The sequence below is a fragment of the Silurus aristotelis genome, assembly GCF_946808225.1.
Source record: "Silurus aristotelis genome assembly, chromosome: 12".
In the NCBI taxonomy this organism is placed as follows: domain Eukaryota; kingdom Metazoa; phylum Chordata; class Actinopteri; order Siluriformes; family Siluridae; genus Silurus; species Silurus aristotelis.
The window spans coordinates 2,868,614-2,889,003 of record NC_139585.1 but is presented as its reverse complement, the minus strand read 5'-3'; the positions used below and the strand labels follow the sequence as shown (position 1 = coordinate 2,889,003).

The 20,390-nt window shown below is 43.0% G+C and overlaps 1 protein-coding gene across 2 annotated transcripts in view; it reads right to left on the bottom strand.

Moving 5' to 3' along the window:
• The window catches only part of mpp7a (MAGUK p55 scaffold protein 7a), a 105,996-nt gene that overhangs the window by 16,204 nt on the left and 69,402 nt on the right, over positions 1-20,390 (bottom strand). For both annotated transcript variants that reach the window (XM_083557496.1, XM_083557497.1), the window contains exon 12: positions 2,994-3,164. In XM_083557496.1, the coding sequence (XP_083413622.1) occupies positions 2,994-3,164 (171 nt within the window). The remainder of the gene's footprint in view (positions 1-2,993; positions 3,165-20,390) is intronic.

Genomic DNA, 20,390 nt, shown 5'->3' with positions numbered 1-20,390 from the left:
ATATCTTTCATTTCCCCTTTATCCATCCATCCATCCATCTATCCATCTATCTATCCCTTCATTGTGAATATCTTTCTTTCCTCCTTTCCTTTCTTCCTTTCTATTTATCTGTCTGTGAATATACCATTCCATCCATCCATCTTTGTCTGTGCATATCTTTCCATCCTTCTTTTTGTCTTTCCATCTCTCTATCTATTTCTCTCTTAGACACACATCCTCTCTATCAGGATGCAGAAGTGCTCAAGGTCCTGTAGATCAACTCTGTGTGTGTGTGTGTGTGTGTGTGTGTGTGTGTGTGTGTGTGTGTGTGTGTGTGTGTGTGTGTGTGTGTGTGTGTGTGTGTGTGTGTGTGTGTATTAATCTCCTCATGGGCCCAGCACTCACACTTCCAGAATATACACTGTGCAGACAAAGGTATTGGGACACTCGACTGATCCTGTGCACAAATTTAGCTCCATGAAGATCTGCTTTCCATGGGTTTGGAGTGGAAGATCTCCTCACTTCCTCACCTACCATCAGGAAATACTAACTAGCTAAATCGCAAACAAATCACCACAGAAATCTAGAGGAACATCTTCCCAGAAGAGTGGAAGTTATTAGTGGAGTTAATGAGGAGTAAATGTGGATGGTGAACGCTGCAGCAGCAGTAAAACTGTCAGAGTCGATCAGGTCTCTCATTAGCAGCAGACGTTCTTTAACACACACACACACACACACACACACACACACACACACACACACACACACACACACACACACAGTTACGTCATAGACACATTTTCAGCGTGTCGGATTTTCTGTGGACCGTCTGGTTCCTGTAGACCAAGATTACTGAAAGAGTTCATGCTAGGGGAGGTCTGCATAGAGGAGAACTTCCCAAGTTCCTGAGGAGCAATTATGGACTGTGCAGTCACGCGTTCCAATTCCTTCCTGTGCAGTCACGCGTTCCAATTCCATCCTTACAAAGGTGTTCAATAGGGGTTGGAGAGCTCTACAGCAGGAGATCTTTCACTCCAACCTGTGGAAAAAGTCTTCATGGAACTGGAACAGGGACGATTGCGTGCTGCCAACTTCTTAGAAGTGCATAAGGATGGAAAAAGTCTGAATACTTTTGACCTCCCTGTCTAATCTAAGCTGGCATGTTTGGTCGAAAGACGGACATTGAGGAACACAAAGGAACATCGTTAAAAACCTGGAGATGGAGATGATGCTTCCACTTGGTGTGAAAGCCTCAGAGGCTTCAGTTTTAGATAATTGAAGAAAAGACAGTTCTCAAAACAAAACAGAGCGACAACCAAGGCGAAGGAAAAGCTCGGAGTCGACACCATGTTGCACAAGAAAACCAGAAGAAAGAAAGAGAAGGAGAAAGAGAGAATGGAAGGAAAAAAAAAAAACAGGAAGTTATTCAAACTAATGGATTAGAATTCAAAAATAATGTCTGCATGCGGAATGAATGAAAGAGCGAAACAAAGAAATACATTCATTACGAAAATAAAACGAGAAAGAACGACAGGATGGAGAAAGTCAGAAAGACAGGAACAATAATAGAGCAAAAAAAAAAAAGAGAAGAAAAACAAGAGAGGACAGAAGGGGGGAGGAAAAGAAAACACGGCACAGGAAAAGTAAGAAGGTTCATCTCACGGGACAGAAAAACAGGCTGAAATAAACCCAGAGCAAACACGCGGCAGACGTGCGGACGGCGGGGTCTTTGCTTCGTCAGCGCTGAGACTGTCCATGACACTGTCCTCCGTATGATGAGAGCTAATTGAAAATATTTGCATTAGCTTGACTGCAATAGCAGAGGCCTAATTGGGGCGTCGTGACGAGAGCGCACGTACGGGCTGTGATAAAGTCCATACGCGTCGGCTAACTGAAAGGTAACGAGGCCCAGCGCGGTGTATCGCCGTGACCCGGCGCTAAAGAAAGCCTCGTATAAATCCCACAGTCACGGACAATTTTATCTGTCAGAGGGAAAACACATGGCGTGATCGACTTTCGGCTAGGAGCGTAAACGGCGAGCTTCTGTGTTACATTATCAGTTCTACAGCATAAATGGAAGCGTGGGAGGCATGGGTTCGAATCCCAATGCTGCCAGTGGTGGTTCAGTGGTTACGGCTCTTGTGGAGCAGTTGAGGGTTAAGATCCTTACTCAAGAACCCGGAAGTGGCATCCTGATTCTGCTGGGATTTAAACTCACCATCTTCTGATTAGAAGGCCAAGAACCTAGAGATCTTAAGGTGTGGAAGGTGGTAATTCAGTGGTTAAAGCTAAGGGTTACAGTTCATAAGGCCGGGGGTTCAAGCCCCAGTATTACCAAGCTGCCACCCTTAGGGCTCTTGAACAAGGGCCTTAACCCTATCTGCTTCAGGGGGGCTGTATCATGGCTAGCCCATGAAATGTACATTTAGTGCATTTACAATTATCTCATTTATACAACTGAGCAGTTGAGGGTTAAGATCCATGCTCACTAGCCCTATAGTGGCATCGTGGTTGTGCAGGGATTTTAACTCGCCACCTTCTGATTAGAAGTCCAACACTGTACATTTACTGCATTTGGCAGACGTCCTTATCCAATGCGACTTATTACGACTTACACATATATACAACTAAGCAGCTATAGGGTTAAGGGCCTTGCTCAGGGGCCCGGAAGTGGTAGCTTGGTGTTGCTGGGATTTGAACTTATAAGGTTGAGATGCACAGTCCAAGACCTAATATCTACATTTAATATTAGTACAACAGTTGCATTGTTAAGATGTTGGAAGTGGTTTGAAAGGTCATGAGTTCGAATCCAAGCATTGCCAAGCTACCACTTAACTTCTCAGTTGGAAAGTTGTAAGTTAAAATTTCAGTTGCTGGCCCCTTAAACAAGGCCCTTACCCCTTAACTACTCACTTGCATAAAGGAAATAACTGTTGCTCAGGATAAGGGTGGCTGTTGTAATTGTAAATGTCTTTACCCCAATACAGAATGGTACAGTCCATAGCAGAACTTACCAACCAGGACGACGAGTCTGTGCTTGGCCCCGTGAGCTCGACAGTATGGAGCAACTTCTTCGTAACTGGGGACGTCCGCCATGTCATACTGATCGCTCTTCTTACACTCGTACATCGACTTGTTCGTCTTTTTCCCCCTTTTGCTCAGACGGAAGCTTCTCCGTAAAACGGCTAGAAGAGACAACACAAAACAAAGGTTAAAGAAAGAAAGCTGCTTTATAGTACAGTGAAGTTCTTTCATCGCATATCCAAGTGATGTCATGAAGCTGGGGGTCGGCCATAATACAGTGTCCCTGAGCTCAGAGGGTTCCCCTGGAGGTCAAGGGCCCCACGGGTGGCAGCTTGAACCCCTGACCTTCCGATCAGTAACCCAGAGCCTTAATCACTAAGCAACCACCACCCCGAAGGTAAGAGACTGCCGTCCCGCAATCAGGCGGTAATGCAATCAGAATTTCTATAACAGACCTGTTTCTGTTTGCAAAATTGGACCCTTCAGTAATCAATTCTCCACGTCCTCATATTTGTCTTCCTGAAGCAGACGAGGTGAAATAGAGAGACGTGAAGGAACCCAAAACAGGAGTCATTACAGCTGACGGGTTTTTATGTGCGGAAGGAAGATCATGAGCGGTGACACCAACTAAAACAACTCATTTGAGTTGCCAGATTTGGGACAGTCGCTGTTTAGCGTGAGTACTAAATTAAAGATACTACTATTCCAGGTCTGCCTTCGTCACTGCATTTTTACCCCGGAGTGCACTTCTGCTTGTTTTAATAATTATAATAATCATAACGACATTTTATTTAAAGGCACCTTTCAAAATACTCAAGGACACCATACAATTAAGTGATGATCATTAAGAAAATTATCAAGATAATAATACAATAACCAGCATCATGTTTATCTGTTAACATTGACCAAAAAAACGCTAATCTAAACAAATGAGTTTTAAGACAAGGTTTAAAAGTGATCAGACAGTCACTTTCTCGTATAGATTTTGGAAGTAAAAAAACACAAAGTTAAGCAGCCCAGAAAAAAATGCCCTAGACCCCATAGTGACTAAACGAACAGAAGGTACAACAATGGAAACAAATAAAGATCAAGTTTATTCCTATGGTGCTTTTTACAATGCACATTGTCTCAAAGCAGCTTTATAGAATGTAAGAATTATAGAACCAAAAAATGTAAATAAAAGTGTATTATTGGTATTTATCCATAATGAGCAGCCTGGGGTAAGGAAAAACTCCCTTAGATGATATGAGGAAGGAACCAGACTCAAAAGAGAAACCCATCCTCATTTGGCTGATATCAAGAGAGTGTGAATATAAATCTTAAAAACACCAGAGAGTAAGAAATATCCTGAGCACTAAAGTGTGTGATTATGAGTAATGTCAGTTAAAGTTGTGGAACCAGGAGCTCCTGAGCAACTCATAAATTAGCTCAACATCTGAGATCCGAAACAAACTCTTCCATGCCTATACATGTTTAATGATCGAGAAACAGCATATGTAGAATGTTATTTTGAGTCTTGATTAATAGGTTGTTTATCCTCAAAGTCCAAAATCTTAATAAAGTGGGATCCAAATGGCGCTGGTATATCTCTAGATGGTTCGGGATGTTTGCAGGGTCGGCATCTTCTATTTGAAGGTCCAAAACTTTCATGAGGTGGGATACAACTGGAGCTGGCACAACCTCTGGATTCCTCAGGATGGGAAGAGAAATAAGGGAATCTTGTTTTCTTGTAAAGAAAAACATTGTATTCTACTGGATATTTACAGAAGCCAGTGTAGGTGACAGGAGAGATACGCTCGAGGGAGGAGGTTCTTGTAATTATATGAGCAGCTGAGTTCTGGACCAACTGATGTGTATGAAGGAGTTTGTGAGGTAACCCGAACCGAAGAAATTAAGTGGCTTCATTGTTTGATGGATGCATGGATATGATGCAAAACACCAGAGATTGAGCAAGGATGAAAATGATGGACTGGTGCAACAAGGGCGAAAGACAAGGACCTGATTTATTCTGCTTAATCCAACGGTCTTCAACCGGGGGGCCTTGAACAAAATCTATATAAAAAACTTAACTTTAAAAATATAACTTACTTTAAAGTTTTAATTAAATTAAAGCTGAAGTTCATGCAAATGAACTATTGGAATATGATTGATTTCTATTTATATAAGTGGCTGTTTGAGACATTTTGTATCAGGGGTCCCTGCCCCACGTCTCTTCAGCCTTTGATCTGAAAAACGTTGAAGACCCCTGTCGTTTCCACAGTGCCCACTACAGATGTGAAAAACGGTTGCTTACAGTCTGTTCACTTAATAGGGTCACTTAATAATAGATAAGGATACAAATGAAACACACGATAAGTCAAACCCTGTCCCTGTTGTACAAATGTGTGTGTGAGTTTGTTGGTCTGTTTATGCAAGCATGTATCCTCAGTATAAAATTACACCCGACTGACTTTTTTTCCGCTCGAGTTAACGGGCAAAGCTGCGACGCTTGTGCGCGTAACCCGTAATTTAATCGAATCGCATTTGTTTTGGTAAAACTAGCCGCATTAATGAGCCACAGAAGGAGCTGCAATGTTTAACGGTAATGCTCAGACGACCGCTCGGACCCAAATCCCTCCCAGAGCGGGTTCCTGACACACAAGGACAGTGTGTTTGAGCACACGCTCATGCCTTTCGGGGTAAATGACGCACCGCAAGTCGTTTTTCATTTCAGGGCAGGTGCGTAGCTACTCCATCACGGCCAGTCAGGATGAATTCCTGCTCTTCACTTGAAGGGACTTCATAAATCCAACTTTTCAAAATCATGTAAAGCCTTATAGACATCTCGGCACAGAAGAGCCAGAACGCTTGCCCACCGCTTCATCACGGATAAATAAATCAAGGCTTGGATCGAACACTCCCCCCGAAAAAAAAACTCCCTTTCCTTCAATTAGATGGAAATGAATTCATTCCAGAACGAGAGGGGAAAAATCGTCCGGTATTCCGGACTCTGGATATAGTTATGGAACATTAATTGAAATTTCACTCTCTCGTTTTCTCAGAAGAATGCATCTTGGTAAGACAAATCATCACAAGGGATGACAAGAAGTGTCCTAGCAAAACCCGGTCCATCCGAAAGAGCTTCAAGTTCTAGTAACAGGTATAAATATGGAAAACAGACACGGGCCGAGCAACGTTTTCCAGTTCCTGGTGCTGAACATGGTGAATAATGGCTGGAACATGCATCCATGTCTACACCAGACCTACTACCGTCTAACAAATGGTTCGATGGCGCGATGGAACTAACAATTACTGCACTAGCAGCTCGCAAATCAAACTGGCCCTTTCCAAAGAGAGGGAAAAAAAAAAAAAAAAACAGGCTTATTAAAGCCTCTAAATTCAGTGTAAATATAGAGTACACATGCACACTGATCCTCCCAATTTTCCAGAGCTTGGGCAGAAGTTGTTGCTGCAACTTGAGTGCCACAAAAAAGGGGCCCTGAGCCACTATAAATATTAAAACAAGAGACCCAAAGGGAAGAAATAATGCCAAAAGCCTCAAATCAAGCGATCTGGTGTTAAATAAAAAGCAAAGACGTGTTAATCGAGGATAAGAGAAGGCTTGTTAAAAGTGTCGGGTCAAATAATCACATGACTTTCCTCTCACTGATTCGTCACACAGGAAATATACACATACCACTGATTGATACTGAATAGCTTTATTTCCAGACCCTAAGTAAAGTCATACCTGCCTGATTACTTTTGCAAAAAAAAAAGGCACACTGTATTTCTGTCTCAACATAGGGCAGCATGGAAACAGACCCCACCCTATAATTTGTTTTCTTGCTTGTTTCATGTTGTACTGATTTGTCGAAGCAGAGGAACATGGATGTACAATTATTTCTCTGGTTAAGTTCTTAAAAGATTTAGAATCTGAAAGAAGAAAAAAAAAAAAAAAAAATATCAAGACATTTTTGTTTGATTTTGCATGAATTTTATGTTTTTTCCTCACAAGGAAATCCAGTCTATATACCAGTCCATGTCCCAACAAGAATAATGGAGGAATCCAAAAAAAGTAAAGCATGAAAGTGTGTGTGTGTGTGTGTGTGAGTGAGTATAGGTAAAGGTTAATGGGACGGGGGAAAAAACATCATCTGTCCAATTACAAACCCAAACTCCATCTTGTCTCTGTCCAAAAACATCCATCTTCACCTCAATTCAGCTCTGATACTGGACTCGTTCCTTAAATATTACTCAGTTAAGTAGTCTCCAATAAAAGAGTTCTTTCTGTAAAAATGTATAATGTATATCGGGTTCCCCAAACTGCGGGCCGCACTGATGCCATGTGCTGTTTGTGTTTTTCACATGTGAAACTACGCTCTGCACGGAGAGCACTGTATTACACTAAATATTCATAATGTATTATTTATATCATTTAATTTATGCATTGAAAAAGTTTCATGGTGTTTTTTTTTTTTTTTTTTTCCATTTTAAATCGGTTGATTTCGGGAGGTACGATCCGGCCTAGATATCGGCGTCGCTCAAATCCACTCTCGGTCGAACTCTAGTGATTAAAGTAGCCAAATTATTTGTTAGATTCCTCCACCAACCATCAGCATAAGTAAGTAAATGTTTTGATTTTAATAGCAATATATAGCATTTACATAGAATTAAATCTCTACAATAATACTGACGATCACTTTTGTGGGACCCCTGACATATATATTTATATAAATTCAACTGCATTACCGGTCCGAGCTGCTCACTGCCAATCAAAATCGGTTATTCGGCAGCACTGAAAATGTAAAAGGACATATGTATAGTGTACGGTTAATGTGAACGTTAAGGCGTGCGTCATTCAGGATCACTCACCCCCTCATTTACAGGCATCTGCGGAAAACATTACGGATATCGCACAGGACCCTGGAGGAGCGTCAAGGAGACCCCCAGCATCAAACGGTTTCCGGAGGAACTCTCCATTTAGTGCATGTACAGAGACCTTTGATCCCTCAAGCGTGCATGTTAACTGGATTCAGGATTATTGGATCGGGTCCTCAGAAGGACAACAATCTTTTAAGTAGCGTACCCCAACCCCAGCGACCCTCTTTCCATATTCGGCATTTATGAGCGACCTGATTTCCTGCAGCAGGAGGAGGAGAGGAAAAAAAAAAAAGAGAAAAAAATCAGATCGCAATCGCAGATGCTTAAAAAAAGAAGGAAAAAAAAGAAAACGACAACTATTTAGTAGTGCTATGTGAAATATGTATTGGACAATACTCTGAATCAAGCTGTACTGCGGAGGAACTGGTGTCTGGGGAGCGACACTGTAGAAGCCGTTTTCCATTGAAGTGCATATGTGGAAAGTGTTTTTTTTTTTTTTTTTTCTGCTCAAAGCGATACAGGCTCGGTTACTCTCGCTCCTGTCGGCTAAAAGGAGAAAAAGACGGCTTGTGTCATAGAGTGGTATTTGTTTTTCCTCTCGGTCCTATCCCGGAGCTCGTCAGACAAAGGAATGTCAAGGCAAGAATGTTAGCTAATGCATCAGGGGAAACACACACAGACAGAGTTGTTGGGCTGCCAGCTGGGATCATTAGTACGTTTATGCTTCGAGCTGCGCCAAGTGGGATCATAGACGACGAGGAGGAGGTGGGCCAAAACTGCTACTCCGATTTTCCTCATCCACACACCTGCTCAAGCCATCAGAGGGCCATGTGCGATCACACCTACATATTCTGCTTTTCTTTACAATAAACCCAGAGCTTGAGCTGAGCAATATCTGACCTCCACTGACCACTGCTCCTGGAAAGCTTCAGGTTCTTCACCAGCATAAAGTTTGCTCAATCAAGCCACTGGATAGAGGAAGAAATAATTACCATTCAGTTGTTAAAGCTCTGGGTTACAGCTAAGAAGGTCAGGGGGATCAAGCCAGAGAATTGCCAAGCTGCCACACTTGGGGCCCTTAAACCTCTAAACTTCAGGGTGGCGTATCATGGCTGACCCTGTGCTCTGGGAGATGCAAAGTAAGAATCTCACTGTAGAATTTACCTTTACATTTTATAAACGGTACAAAACGCACACACAACTGTTGACTTTAATATGACTGTTATGAAGGGAGTCTTCAGTTTCAGCACTTCAGCAGGAGAGAGGCGTTTTTTCGGCTTTCTTTGTTACATGACAAGCTGTTCTTTTATTGTATTAATTCATTTTTTTTAAGGATAGAAAGAAAGGGAAAAAGTGTTTATAGCTAATAATGCAAATTTCCAACTCGGTTTGTGCTGGGATTTAAAGTTACAAGCTTGGGATTAAAAGTACAACATTTAAACCACTAAATTACCAGAGTTTTGTATTTTGAAAAATTTGATAATGGTGAGGGAAAATGTCGTCAGTTACGAGGTGTAAATTTATCCCACAGTCATCTCTGTAACCTGGAGAAAGACATTATTTTTGGACTTTGGGGTTTTCTTGATCAGGTAATAAAAGCATGTCTGTGGTCAAGTGCTCTGCTTTTGACAGGAATGAGATCAAAGATCCGCAGCCAGAGGAACTCTACTGGATCCTAGCAGTTTGGTGTGGCTGGGATGTGTATATATATATATATATATATATATATATATATATAAAAATAAATACATACAAAAGGCTCAATTTTTCCATAACTCCATCCTTAATTGGAGTCTGGGGGCTGATGGATTTTCCAGGTTTTAACTTCTCCTCCTCAATGTTTTCATCTGCTTTTGTTTTCTGCCTCTCTCGCTCTCTTACTTTCTCTCACTCTTTCAGCGGCCGAGTCTATGTTGCGTTGCAGCCGGATGTTTAGCTGTACGCGGTGCTGTAGAACGACTTTGGCTGTACGGGGTGCTTCTGCGAGGCGTCTCGCTCCGACGGCATGGTGTAGTGTTTCTTCTCAGCTTCCTGGGGCACATTCATGATGATGGATCACATGGAATGCTAATCCTGATTCGTTAGAACCAGACAAGGAGTGAAGAAGGAATAGCGTAGGACGTCAGAATTTGGCCCGAGAGAATTGTGTGTGTGTGTGTGTGTGTGTGTGTGTCTGTGTGTGACATCTTGTTCTCTCTGGATCACCAATACTGGAGATCCAATTTCTAGACCTCGATGCTAAATCAAAAGGACCTTTAAAGATTGTCTGGTAAACATATTTTTACGTTGAAACGGGTTTCAGGAGAGCAAGGAGAACAATTCGGTCTTCACGGACCGTCTACCGAGGCTACGGCTGCGATGTCAAACTTGCGCATATATTTATATTTTAATGAGAGTAGTGTGTTTAGGAGAAAAAACACAGGAGTTTACATGCATGATGCTTTGAAAATAATTGTTGCAACCTACTCTGTGTAGCAGAAGGGGTGGAGCTTATAATGTGATTCATACAAAGAAAAGTTCAAGAATTCAACAAGAAATTTATATAAAGTCATGAACAATAGATGAGCCTGCCTTTATAAAGGCTACGTCATACACAAGTACAGCGTATAGCATGAGGTACTAAGCTTTTTCAACCTCCACTTCAACTTCCCTGGTTTAGAAGTTCTGCTATAAGTAGTGCAGAACAACATTACTATTTGGGATGCAGCAAATGTTCGTTTATTGTCTGTAGGACGTTTTGGTGATTTGGTGGACATTAAAACAAATAAATAAAAAAATTTGGTACTCTTGAATTGACCATGGATCAACCAAAGATCAAATAACCTTCAGTCATTCATACTAACGCTGAACAAACTAATCACAGTCAGCAAATCACATCTATGAAGAAGTGGTAGTGGTTAAGGATCTGGGTATATGATCAGAAGGTCGGGGGGTTCAAGACCCCTTTATCGCCAAGCTGCCACTCTTGGGGCCCTTGAGTGAGGTCCTTAAACCTCTGTGCTCCAGGGGGGCTGTATCATTGTTGCCTCTGCGCTCTGACCCCAAGAAAGAATTTCTTATGTTATTCCTAAGATTTTTTTTACACAAAGACAGAAACAGGGGAAATAAGTGCTAGTTCAAGTGTTTCAGGAAGCGGCAGGTCTTCACCCATCGTTTGAAGATAAACATTTACATTATTTGGTAGATGCCCTTATCCAGAGCAACTTACATTTATCCCATTCCTACAACTGACCTTTTATGGGCCCAAGGGTGGCAGCTTGGCATGACTGGGATTAGAACTCATAACCTCCACAGCGTAACCAATAAAATACCACCTCCACATATCCTACCTATCCTACAAGCTGCCTTTCAGATTTGGATAAAATGAAGGAACTTAACCTTGCTGTTTTTCTCGCCTTTTCCTCTCTTACACTTTCCCTGTTGTTAATTGGAGCTTTCCTCTAAAACTAGATGTTTTGGAGAGCAGTTTCAGGTCCTGCCTCAGACCAGTCAGCTAATCTAGATACATTTATAAACGGCGTTTTCGTCGAAAAAAATCTCCAGTCACACTTTACATTTTCAATCGTTTCCCATAAGTTGCTTATCCACACATCCCTGTACTGTGCACTAGCAAAAACATAAGACGCCTCGACGTCCTTTTATTTATTTTACGGCTCTTTAAAACTTCATGGCAATTATTAAAAAGAAGTTGTGTGTCATTTTCAAAAGCCTCTGTTTTCGCACACAATCCACACACAAAAAAAGCTACGTTTACATTGACTGAAAAAGCAATCTCGGTGTGGACTGAAGGCCAAAACAAAGAGAAAAATGTGTGTTTTCAAACAAAAAAACGTATTAGTGTGGGCATGGCCATAGAAAGTTCCTTGAGCACCTCGGCTGCAAGCGGCAGTAATTAGTGTGTGGGTTAAAAATGTCCACTTGTTGCCTCTTTTGTTCACAAAATGGTTACATGCCAAATTTAGAGCAGATTATTTAAAAGTTTCAGGCAGCAACTTTTTTGTTTTTCAACCAATCATGAGCCAAAGCTGAGTCCACCTGTTTAATCAGTTCACATTGGGCTTTATTGGACGTTCTGGCGCCTTAGGATGAAAACCTGCAGCCACATTGTCCCTTTATGGATCGAAGAGGATTCTGTTCATACATGATGTATGAAGTCAGAGCTTGTGGAGGAGTGAACGTTTCCGTCCGTCATGTACACCCGACTCCCACCTCGCTCCAGATTCACACAGGTGGGATATGCACCGAGAGACCCGAGCAAAAGTTCAGTCATGAGGACCCCAGGGGAAAAAAACGCTAGCACCCAAACACCCACTTTTCGTCCCACCAGCTGAAACCCGAGGAGCACGCAGAAAACATCTGCGCGATTCACGACAGCACAAGTATGAGCGCACCAGGCTTAAATCGCATTAGCAGAGTGCTGGCAGAGCTGCTGAAGAGGAGTTTTGTTTTAAGGGGTACGTGTTTTCCCCCCACAGAACCTTCTCTTGTTACCCGGAGTGTGTTGAGCAGGGCAGACAGAACGACTTGCTGTCAGGCTCGGCCGGCTGCAGCTGAGGTCAGGAGGCCGGTAATGAAAAGGCGGAAAGTGGGAAAAGGGAGGGCATTCGCATCGACGTCGAGAAGGTCTGACCCCTACAGGATGACCGCAGCTGATTGAGCTTGGCACGTCGAACTGTGTGGTGTTATTTTTAAACTCTAGGCACACTACATGTCCTGTTAAATCAAATGAAAGTTGAGGCATGACCTCACAAAGAGCAAGAGCCTACACAAACACTCCGGCCTCCACCGGAAAGAACGAGTAGGAGACGGAGAACGGAATGGAGTGAGCAGAACAGGGGGGGGGGGGGGGGTACACAAGCAGAGGCAGACGATGAGATCGAAGAAGCCATGCTGGATTGCCGATCGTTTCTTAGCGTCAAACAAATCGCATGTGATCTCATCACCGGATGATGTTTTTTATTTAGAGAATGATCCTGCAGGGTGAAGCGAATAAAACAAAGCTTTCTCGCTCACCAGTCTGAAACCGTGGTCAAACTTCATCAATTTGCAGGATGTTTTCCACTGAATTTGCACGCCGCTAGTAGGGAATGACGTAGCATGAAATCGGAAAGTGGGAAATGAGGTAACGCGTGGAATAAACAATGAGGTTCGCACAAAATGATCAGAAGGATTTAATTTTACTCGTAACATATTCCCAGTGATGCTAGGAAACCGGGGACAAGAGCATGGGGGCAGCCATGATACAGTCCCTCTGGAGCACGGAAGGTTAAAGGTCTTGCTGAAAAGCCCAATGAGGGACAGCTTTACTGAACTTAAACCCATGACCTTCTGATCAATGTTGAATTTTTGAGTGGAAGTGTGTTAGTTAAAATCCCACCAAACTGCCACTGCTGGGCCCCTGAGAAAGGCCCTTAACCCTCAAGTGCTTGTTTGAAAGGGTCTATAAAAAATAAGGGTTGGAGATTAAAAAAAAAAGTTTTTTGGTGAGGAACTCTTCAAATTCTCAGATCTGGAGAAAAGTTCTTTATGGAGTAAAAACATTGTAATAAACCTAATGAGGAGCTCTGGAGAGCACAAGGACACTCTTGTCCTCAGTTTGCCCCCGATGCTCAAGGGCGCATGACGTGACCGTGTGTGTGTGTGTGTGTGTGTGTGTGTGTGTGTGTGTGTGTGTGTGAGAGAGCTGAAACTGTTGTGATGAAAAAGTTCTCTGAGTGACACGGCAATGATAGAAAGCAGAAGGGAAGAGAAGCTCCCGAAAGCGAAAGAGCGAACTCGGAAACGTCCCGGCGGCCCGAGCCGACCACAACAGGAGACGTCCGAACCCTCCACCGCATCGGCATGGAACTCGCCCAAACCCTTTAAACTGCCATATATCTAACTTATACAAAGAGCTATTTAGGCTGAGCATGCTGGGAGCACACAGGAAAACCATAAACTACACTCGTTTATGACGAGAATATGAGAACGAGTGCAAAATTGCCTGTTTGGCTTTTCGTTCATACTGTTCTTCAGGAGTCTACACAGAACAGCCTTCTCTTATTACACAGATACACTCGTCTCTGGTCCGAGCACCGCTTTCAGAGCCTGCAGATCCCAAACAGATCCCGAACTGTCACACCAAGGAACATGGACCAGCTCCTGACGGAATGGTTTGGATTTGGACCCGAAGCCACAAGAGGCGCGAAAGAGGAAAAAAAAAAAGGTTTCCTGGGACAAGTCGGAGATCAGACAGCGTCGTGGCAGCACATGGACAAAAACAAGAACAGTTTATTTGTGAAAATAATGTTTATACACAGTTTTATAATTTTATATAGAATGCCAGAGCACAATATCTGTCTTTAAAAATGTATAAAATCTGCAAAAACAAAAACTATAATGCAAAAACAAAAGAAATTATTCTGGTCTATAAACTGCAATCTTTTTCTTTTTACTAAGTTTTTAGCTTTTTTTTTTTTTTTGCTTTTTAATTTCACTTCATACTGCATTTCTTTTTATACAATCTTCTATATTGAAGGCAATAATAATGTCATTATTATACTACTACTACTACTGATAATAATAATAATACGAATTATAATAAATAAATCTGTTTTAAAAAATTGAAGAATACCAATAATTGTACTTGTAATTATTATTAAACTAATAATTTTATTTAATTATTAACCTAATTTAAATTTTTCTTCAGGCTGTTTTTATTAACATACACAAATATTCCTATTTGTCCTTTATGTTGATTTTTCCAAACGGTGCATCCGGAATTGTAGAGATTTTTAGGGGAGAGGGTCATCAATATGACCAAAATATCATATCACGATTATTTCACTGCCTGGTCAAATGTATCGGGACACCAGCCATATGTGGTTCTTCCCTAAACTCTGACCACAAAGATGGAGGCAAGTGACCTTGAGGTGACGATACTGAGATCCTGTAGTAATTATAGAGTAAGGTGCGGAAAAGCAAGGTAGAGAATGAGGCTTAGGGCAAGATCAGGGGTATGGGTCAGAGTTTGAGATCAGGATGGGGTCATAAGAGTCTTGTGCACTTCAGGGTCTGAGTTCAGAAGGCTGATGCTGGGAAGAAACTATAACAGACTTCAGGAGTGTTCTCCAGATGGTACAGGAGTAAACAGATCATGGTGAGAGGAGCCTTTGATTATACTTCTCACTCTGTGTAGGCAGAGTTTTAAATGGATGTATTTGATCTCCACAGCCAAATGTTCTTCCTTTGCTGTTTGTTCCTGTCCCATCAGAGCTGGATGGATTGGTTCTACAGGGGTTTCACAGATGTTTATCTAAAGGTCCTCTGCTTGGTGTATTGAGCCTCAGTGGTGGTTGCATTCTGGTTGAATGTCAGCTAAAAGACATTTATTAGAACAGAAACGCAGCTAAAAACGTCCAAATGATCCTGTATGAGCCGAACAGCAGGGTTGAGCGAAGCTCTCCGCTAATCACTTTCATTACACGAGTAAATCCCATTTAAAAAAAGTCTATTCTAACGTCAGAAAAGCCTGAGTGCCGAGAGTTGAGCAGGTCGGAGCCACGCAGGCAAGAGCCATAAAATAACATGGACTCATCACAGACGTGACACAATGACTTTAATATGTAGTTTATAAGCCGCAATAAAGGGCGAGAGTGAAGGAGGAGTGAAGGCTTTTACATCCATGATGCACCATCACTTATAATATAATAATGACACGCTTTTACAACACAATCACTCACACACACTCAGCCAGTAACAGCCATGATGTCAGGTTAGTCCTTGAGCAGGGGTGTAAAAGTTAAACACAAATTATCCATGAGCTACACTTTGTTGCCAAAAGCATTGGGACACCTGACTTTTTTAGCTACATGTGGTTAATCCCCAAAACTGTTCGAGCATGACAATGCACAATCCTGTGCACATAGCCACCTCCATGGGTTTAGAGTTGAAGAGCTTTTGCGATAAAGCTCTGAACTTAACCCAATTGAATGAATCTCCACAAATGTTCACAAGCACACCCCAAAATCTTGTGGAACATCTACGAACAGTCGAGCTTTTAATAACAGCAAATGGGGACTTCGTCTGGGACGCACAAACTACGTCTGGGACACACAAACTACGTCTAGGACGCACCCACTACATCAAGGACGCGCAAACTACGTTTAGGACGCGCAAACTACGTCTAGGATGCGCCCACTACGTCTAGGACGCGCCCACTACGTCTAGGACGCGCCCACTACGTCTAGGACGCGCCCACTACGTCTAGGACGCGCCCACTACGTCTAGGACGCACAAACTACGTCTAGGACGCACCCACGACATCAAGGACGCACCCACGATATCAAGGACGCACCCACGACATCAAGGACGCACAAACTATGTCTAGGACGCGCCCACTACGTCTAGGACGCACCCACTACACCAAGGACGCACAAACTACGTCTAGGACGCACAAACTGCGTCTAGGACGCACCCACTACACCAAGGACGCACAAACTACGTCTAGGACGCGCCCACTACGTCTAGGACGCACAAACTACGTCTAGGACGCACAAACTACGTCTAGGACGCACAAACTACGTCTAGGACGCACCCACTACGTCTAGGACGCACCCACTACGGTTCACCCACTACGGTTCCTTCGGTTCAGACAGACAGCAAATCAATTCACTTAAGTGCCTGACTTCTAATGCATGGCCCCTTAACATACCCGCCTTTCTAGTGCAAAAAACAAACAAAAAAAAGAACAAAGATGAAATAAAACCAGACGTTCTTTTCCTGTTGTGTCTGCAGGAAGTTACAGCTCTGCCTCTGCCATGTTAATCTGTATTCTATGTGACTCTCAGGCAGCCTCGGTCTCAGTAGTGTTGCGATACGTCATGTTCACATAGCAGCAGCAGTGCTGAGAGAAACGAGGAGAAATCGATCTGCAAGGAAAATAGTGGTCTGAAATGATTGGTAACTAAAAACTTATAGCGCATCTACTAATAATTATACAGAAATAAATCAGTTTTTTTCAGACAAATGTGTTAAAAAAATGATGCATCACGATGCACTTTTTTAAATGTATGCATCACATTGTTAACTTTCAAGCCGATGCACATCAGTGAATCTTACCATCGCTTGTGTGTGTGTGTGTGTGTGTTTATGCACGCAGCTGAGTCATTTCAATGACAGGGGAACATTTGGAGCCACTCTCAAGGCTTCCTCAGCGTCATGTGTTCCTAATTCCACAAAATAAGCTCAAATCAAAAGTGTACATGTAGCCCAGGTCTTTCCTTTCACACACACACACACACGCACGCACGCACGCACGCACGCACGCACGCACGCACGCGCACACACACACACACACACACACACACACACACACACACACACACACACAGACAGCTCAGTCAAAACAACTGTCACAGAGAATCACAAGATGAGATAAACGCCGATAACGAGCACAAACGATAACGACTTCCTGTCCTACTATTTAGACCACAGTGAGAGAGAGAAAGAGAGGGAAAGAACGTGTAACTCAAAGCCGGAGCGCTTTAATGAGTCTGGTGTTTCACACGTGAGGTTGCGGGCGGGCGGGTGGACAGACGTCCTCGTGCACAGAGATGACAGCTGAAAGTGAAAACAGCTTCTCTGGCTCTCCTCAGAGATAAAGAGGAGAAAAAGACGGAAAATGGGCGAGTGTGAGGGTTTAAGTGAGAGAAAAAAAACAAACTGTGTCAAAAACACCATGAAAGCGAGTGATCAGTATCCGTCATCGTGTTCAACTCACTGGGGTCGGAGACCTGGAGATGTTTCCACATTCCTGGGAAACTGTAAACTAACCCTTATTTCAGTTAGCAAACTTACATTTATCTCATTCATGCACATGAGCAGCTATGGGGTTAAGGGCCTTGCTCAGGGGCCCAGCAATGGCAGCTTGGTGTGGTTGGGATTTAAACTTACAACCTTTGAATGACAGGGAATTATCCTGAAATCATTCATCTAGTCAGAATTCAAAGAAATCCAACATTGCTTCCTATGGTTCCTACGAGGCTTCCTATGGTGACGTAGCTTCCTGTGTTTGACTTGTTTGCCGCGAGTTACGTGTTTGTATCTCTCGGCGTCTTTCAAACAAACTTTGCTATCTATCTATCTATCTATCTGTTTTTCCTCTTTTAATAATCCTTAATTGTTTTTGTCTTCCTGACTTGTGCCTGTAATTAGTTAACTCGACTATAACTAGTGTTGTTTATATTTATTTTCTCTCACTCACATCTCTGTATAATAAATCTGTTCGTGACGATAAGCACTATGCCGGTTGTTTGTCTGCATTCGAGCACAGGTGGGGACTCGTTCGAGTTGCAAACGGTGGCGTTGGAGATGGAGGCATTGGAGAAACAGATTCGCGAGCTGCATGTAAAGCATGACCGGCTGCGAGAGCGGAAAGCGGCGCTGGAAACATCCCGGGCGGACGCGCACTCATCCCAGGTAAACTCCCGGGTTGAACCAAACGCTCCCAGCACATCAACTCCGCGTGCTTCTATGCCCAGGCCCAGCGCACCTACAACTCCGGCACCGGTGCAACATGGACCCTGGATGCGGCCGCGGCGGAAGAGACAAGCCAAGCCCCGATCGAGGACGTCTCCACCTCCACCACCGGCCTTCGAGATCTCGACCGAGAACCGCTTCGTCCCCCTCCACGAGACGGAACGCGACACTGTTATTCTCGGAGATTCCATCGTCCGGCATGTCCGCGCTACCCGAGCTAAAGGTAAGGTGCACACTCGCTGTTTTCCTGGTGCTCGTGTTCTGGATGTCGCTGCGCAGGTACCCGCGATCCTGAACGAGAACTTCGGAGCGGTTGTTCTCCATGCCGGATCAAACGACACCAGGCTGCGGCAAACGGAGATCTTAAAGAGGGACTTCAGGATCCTGGTGGAGACGGTACGCAGCACATCACCCACAACGAGGATCATTGTGTCAGGACCTCTTCCCACTTACCAGCGAGGGGCTGAGAAGTTTAGTAGACTTTTAGCTCTAAATGAATGGTTACAGTCATGGTGTCGAGAACATAAACTTCTCTTTGTTAATAACTGGAACTGTTTCTGGGAGCGTCCTAGGTTCTTCCGCCCTGATGGCCTGCACCCCAGCAGAGTTGGAGCAGCAGTGCTATCAGATAACATCTCTAGGATACTACACACCATCTGACTGGTAAGACATCAAGAAATCTTCAACTATAAGAACACGCATACTACAGACCAAATAGTTACAAGTTCACACACAGCCCAGTTTATAGAAACCGTATCTATTCCTCGTGTAGTAAAACCAAGAATTACATACACAAGATCCAGAAATAATCTTATTGCAGTTAAAACTGAAAAATGCCAGATAAACAAACACAACAAAGTTCTAAAGTTCGGTCTTTTAAACATTAGATCACTTGCACCCAAAGCACTGATTGTAAATGAGATGATCACAGATAATAATCTCGATGCACTCTGTCTCACTGAGACCTGGATTAAACCAGGTGATTATATGGGTCTAAACGAGTCGACACCGTCAGGATATGTTTATAAGCATGAGCCCCGTCAGACTGGTCGTGGGGGGGGTGTAGGAACCATTTATAGTGCTTCTCTTAATGTTAGTCAGAGATTAGGATTCAGCTTTAAATCATTTGAAGTGCTCGTTCTTAAAATTGCACTTTCAGAGATGCATAGAAAACTCGCTCTGGTCACCGTGTACAGACCCCCAGGACCCTACGCTGATTTTCTTCAAGAGTTTGCTTGTGTTCTCTCAGACCTCTTGATCAGTTTTGATAAAGTGCTGCTTGTAGGAGATTTTAATATTCATGTAGATGATGAAAACGATGCCCTAGGATTATCATTTGTCGATTTACTAAACTCTTTTGGAGTTAAACAAAACGTCACCAGACCAACCCACCGTTTTAACCACACACTAGACTTAATAATATCTTACGGAGCAGACGTCACTGATATAGATATTTTACCCCAGAGTGATGACATCACAGACCATTATCTCCTAGATAATAGAGCAGATTAACCGTGTTTCACCACGGTATCGACCTGGTAGGACTATTATTCCAACCACTAAGGACAGATTCATAAATAACCTGCCTGATTTATCTCAGTTTCACATTAAACCCATAAATGCTGATCATCTTGATGAGATGGCGAACAACATAGACCTTATCCTCACTAGCACATTAGACACCGTTGCCCCCATCCGGTTAAAAAAGGTTTGAGAACAAGCACCTGCACCTTGGTATAATAGTCATACGCATGCCCTAAAGAGAACAACACGTAATCTGGAGAGAAAATGGAGGAAAACTAAATTGGAGGTATTTAGAATTGCGTATAAAGACAGTATGCTTAGCTACAGACAGGCGCTAAAAGCTGCTAGAGCTAAACACCTGAGCAAACTCATAGAAAATAACAAAAACAACCCCAGGTTCCTTTTCAGTACAGTCGCTAAATTAACAACAAATCAGGGATCTGAAAAATGTGTTCCATCACAGTTTAGTAGTGAAGACCTTATGA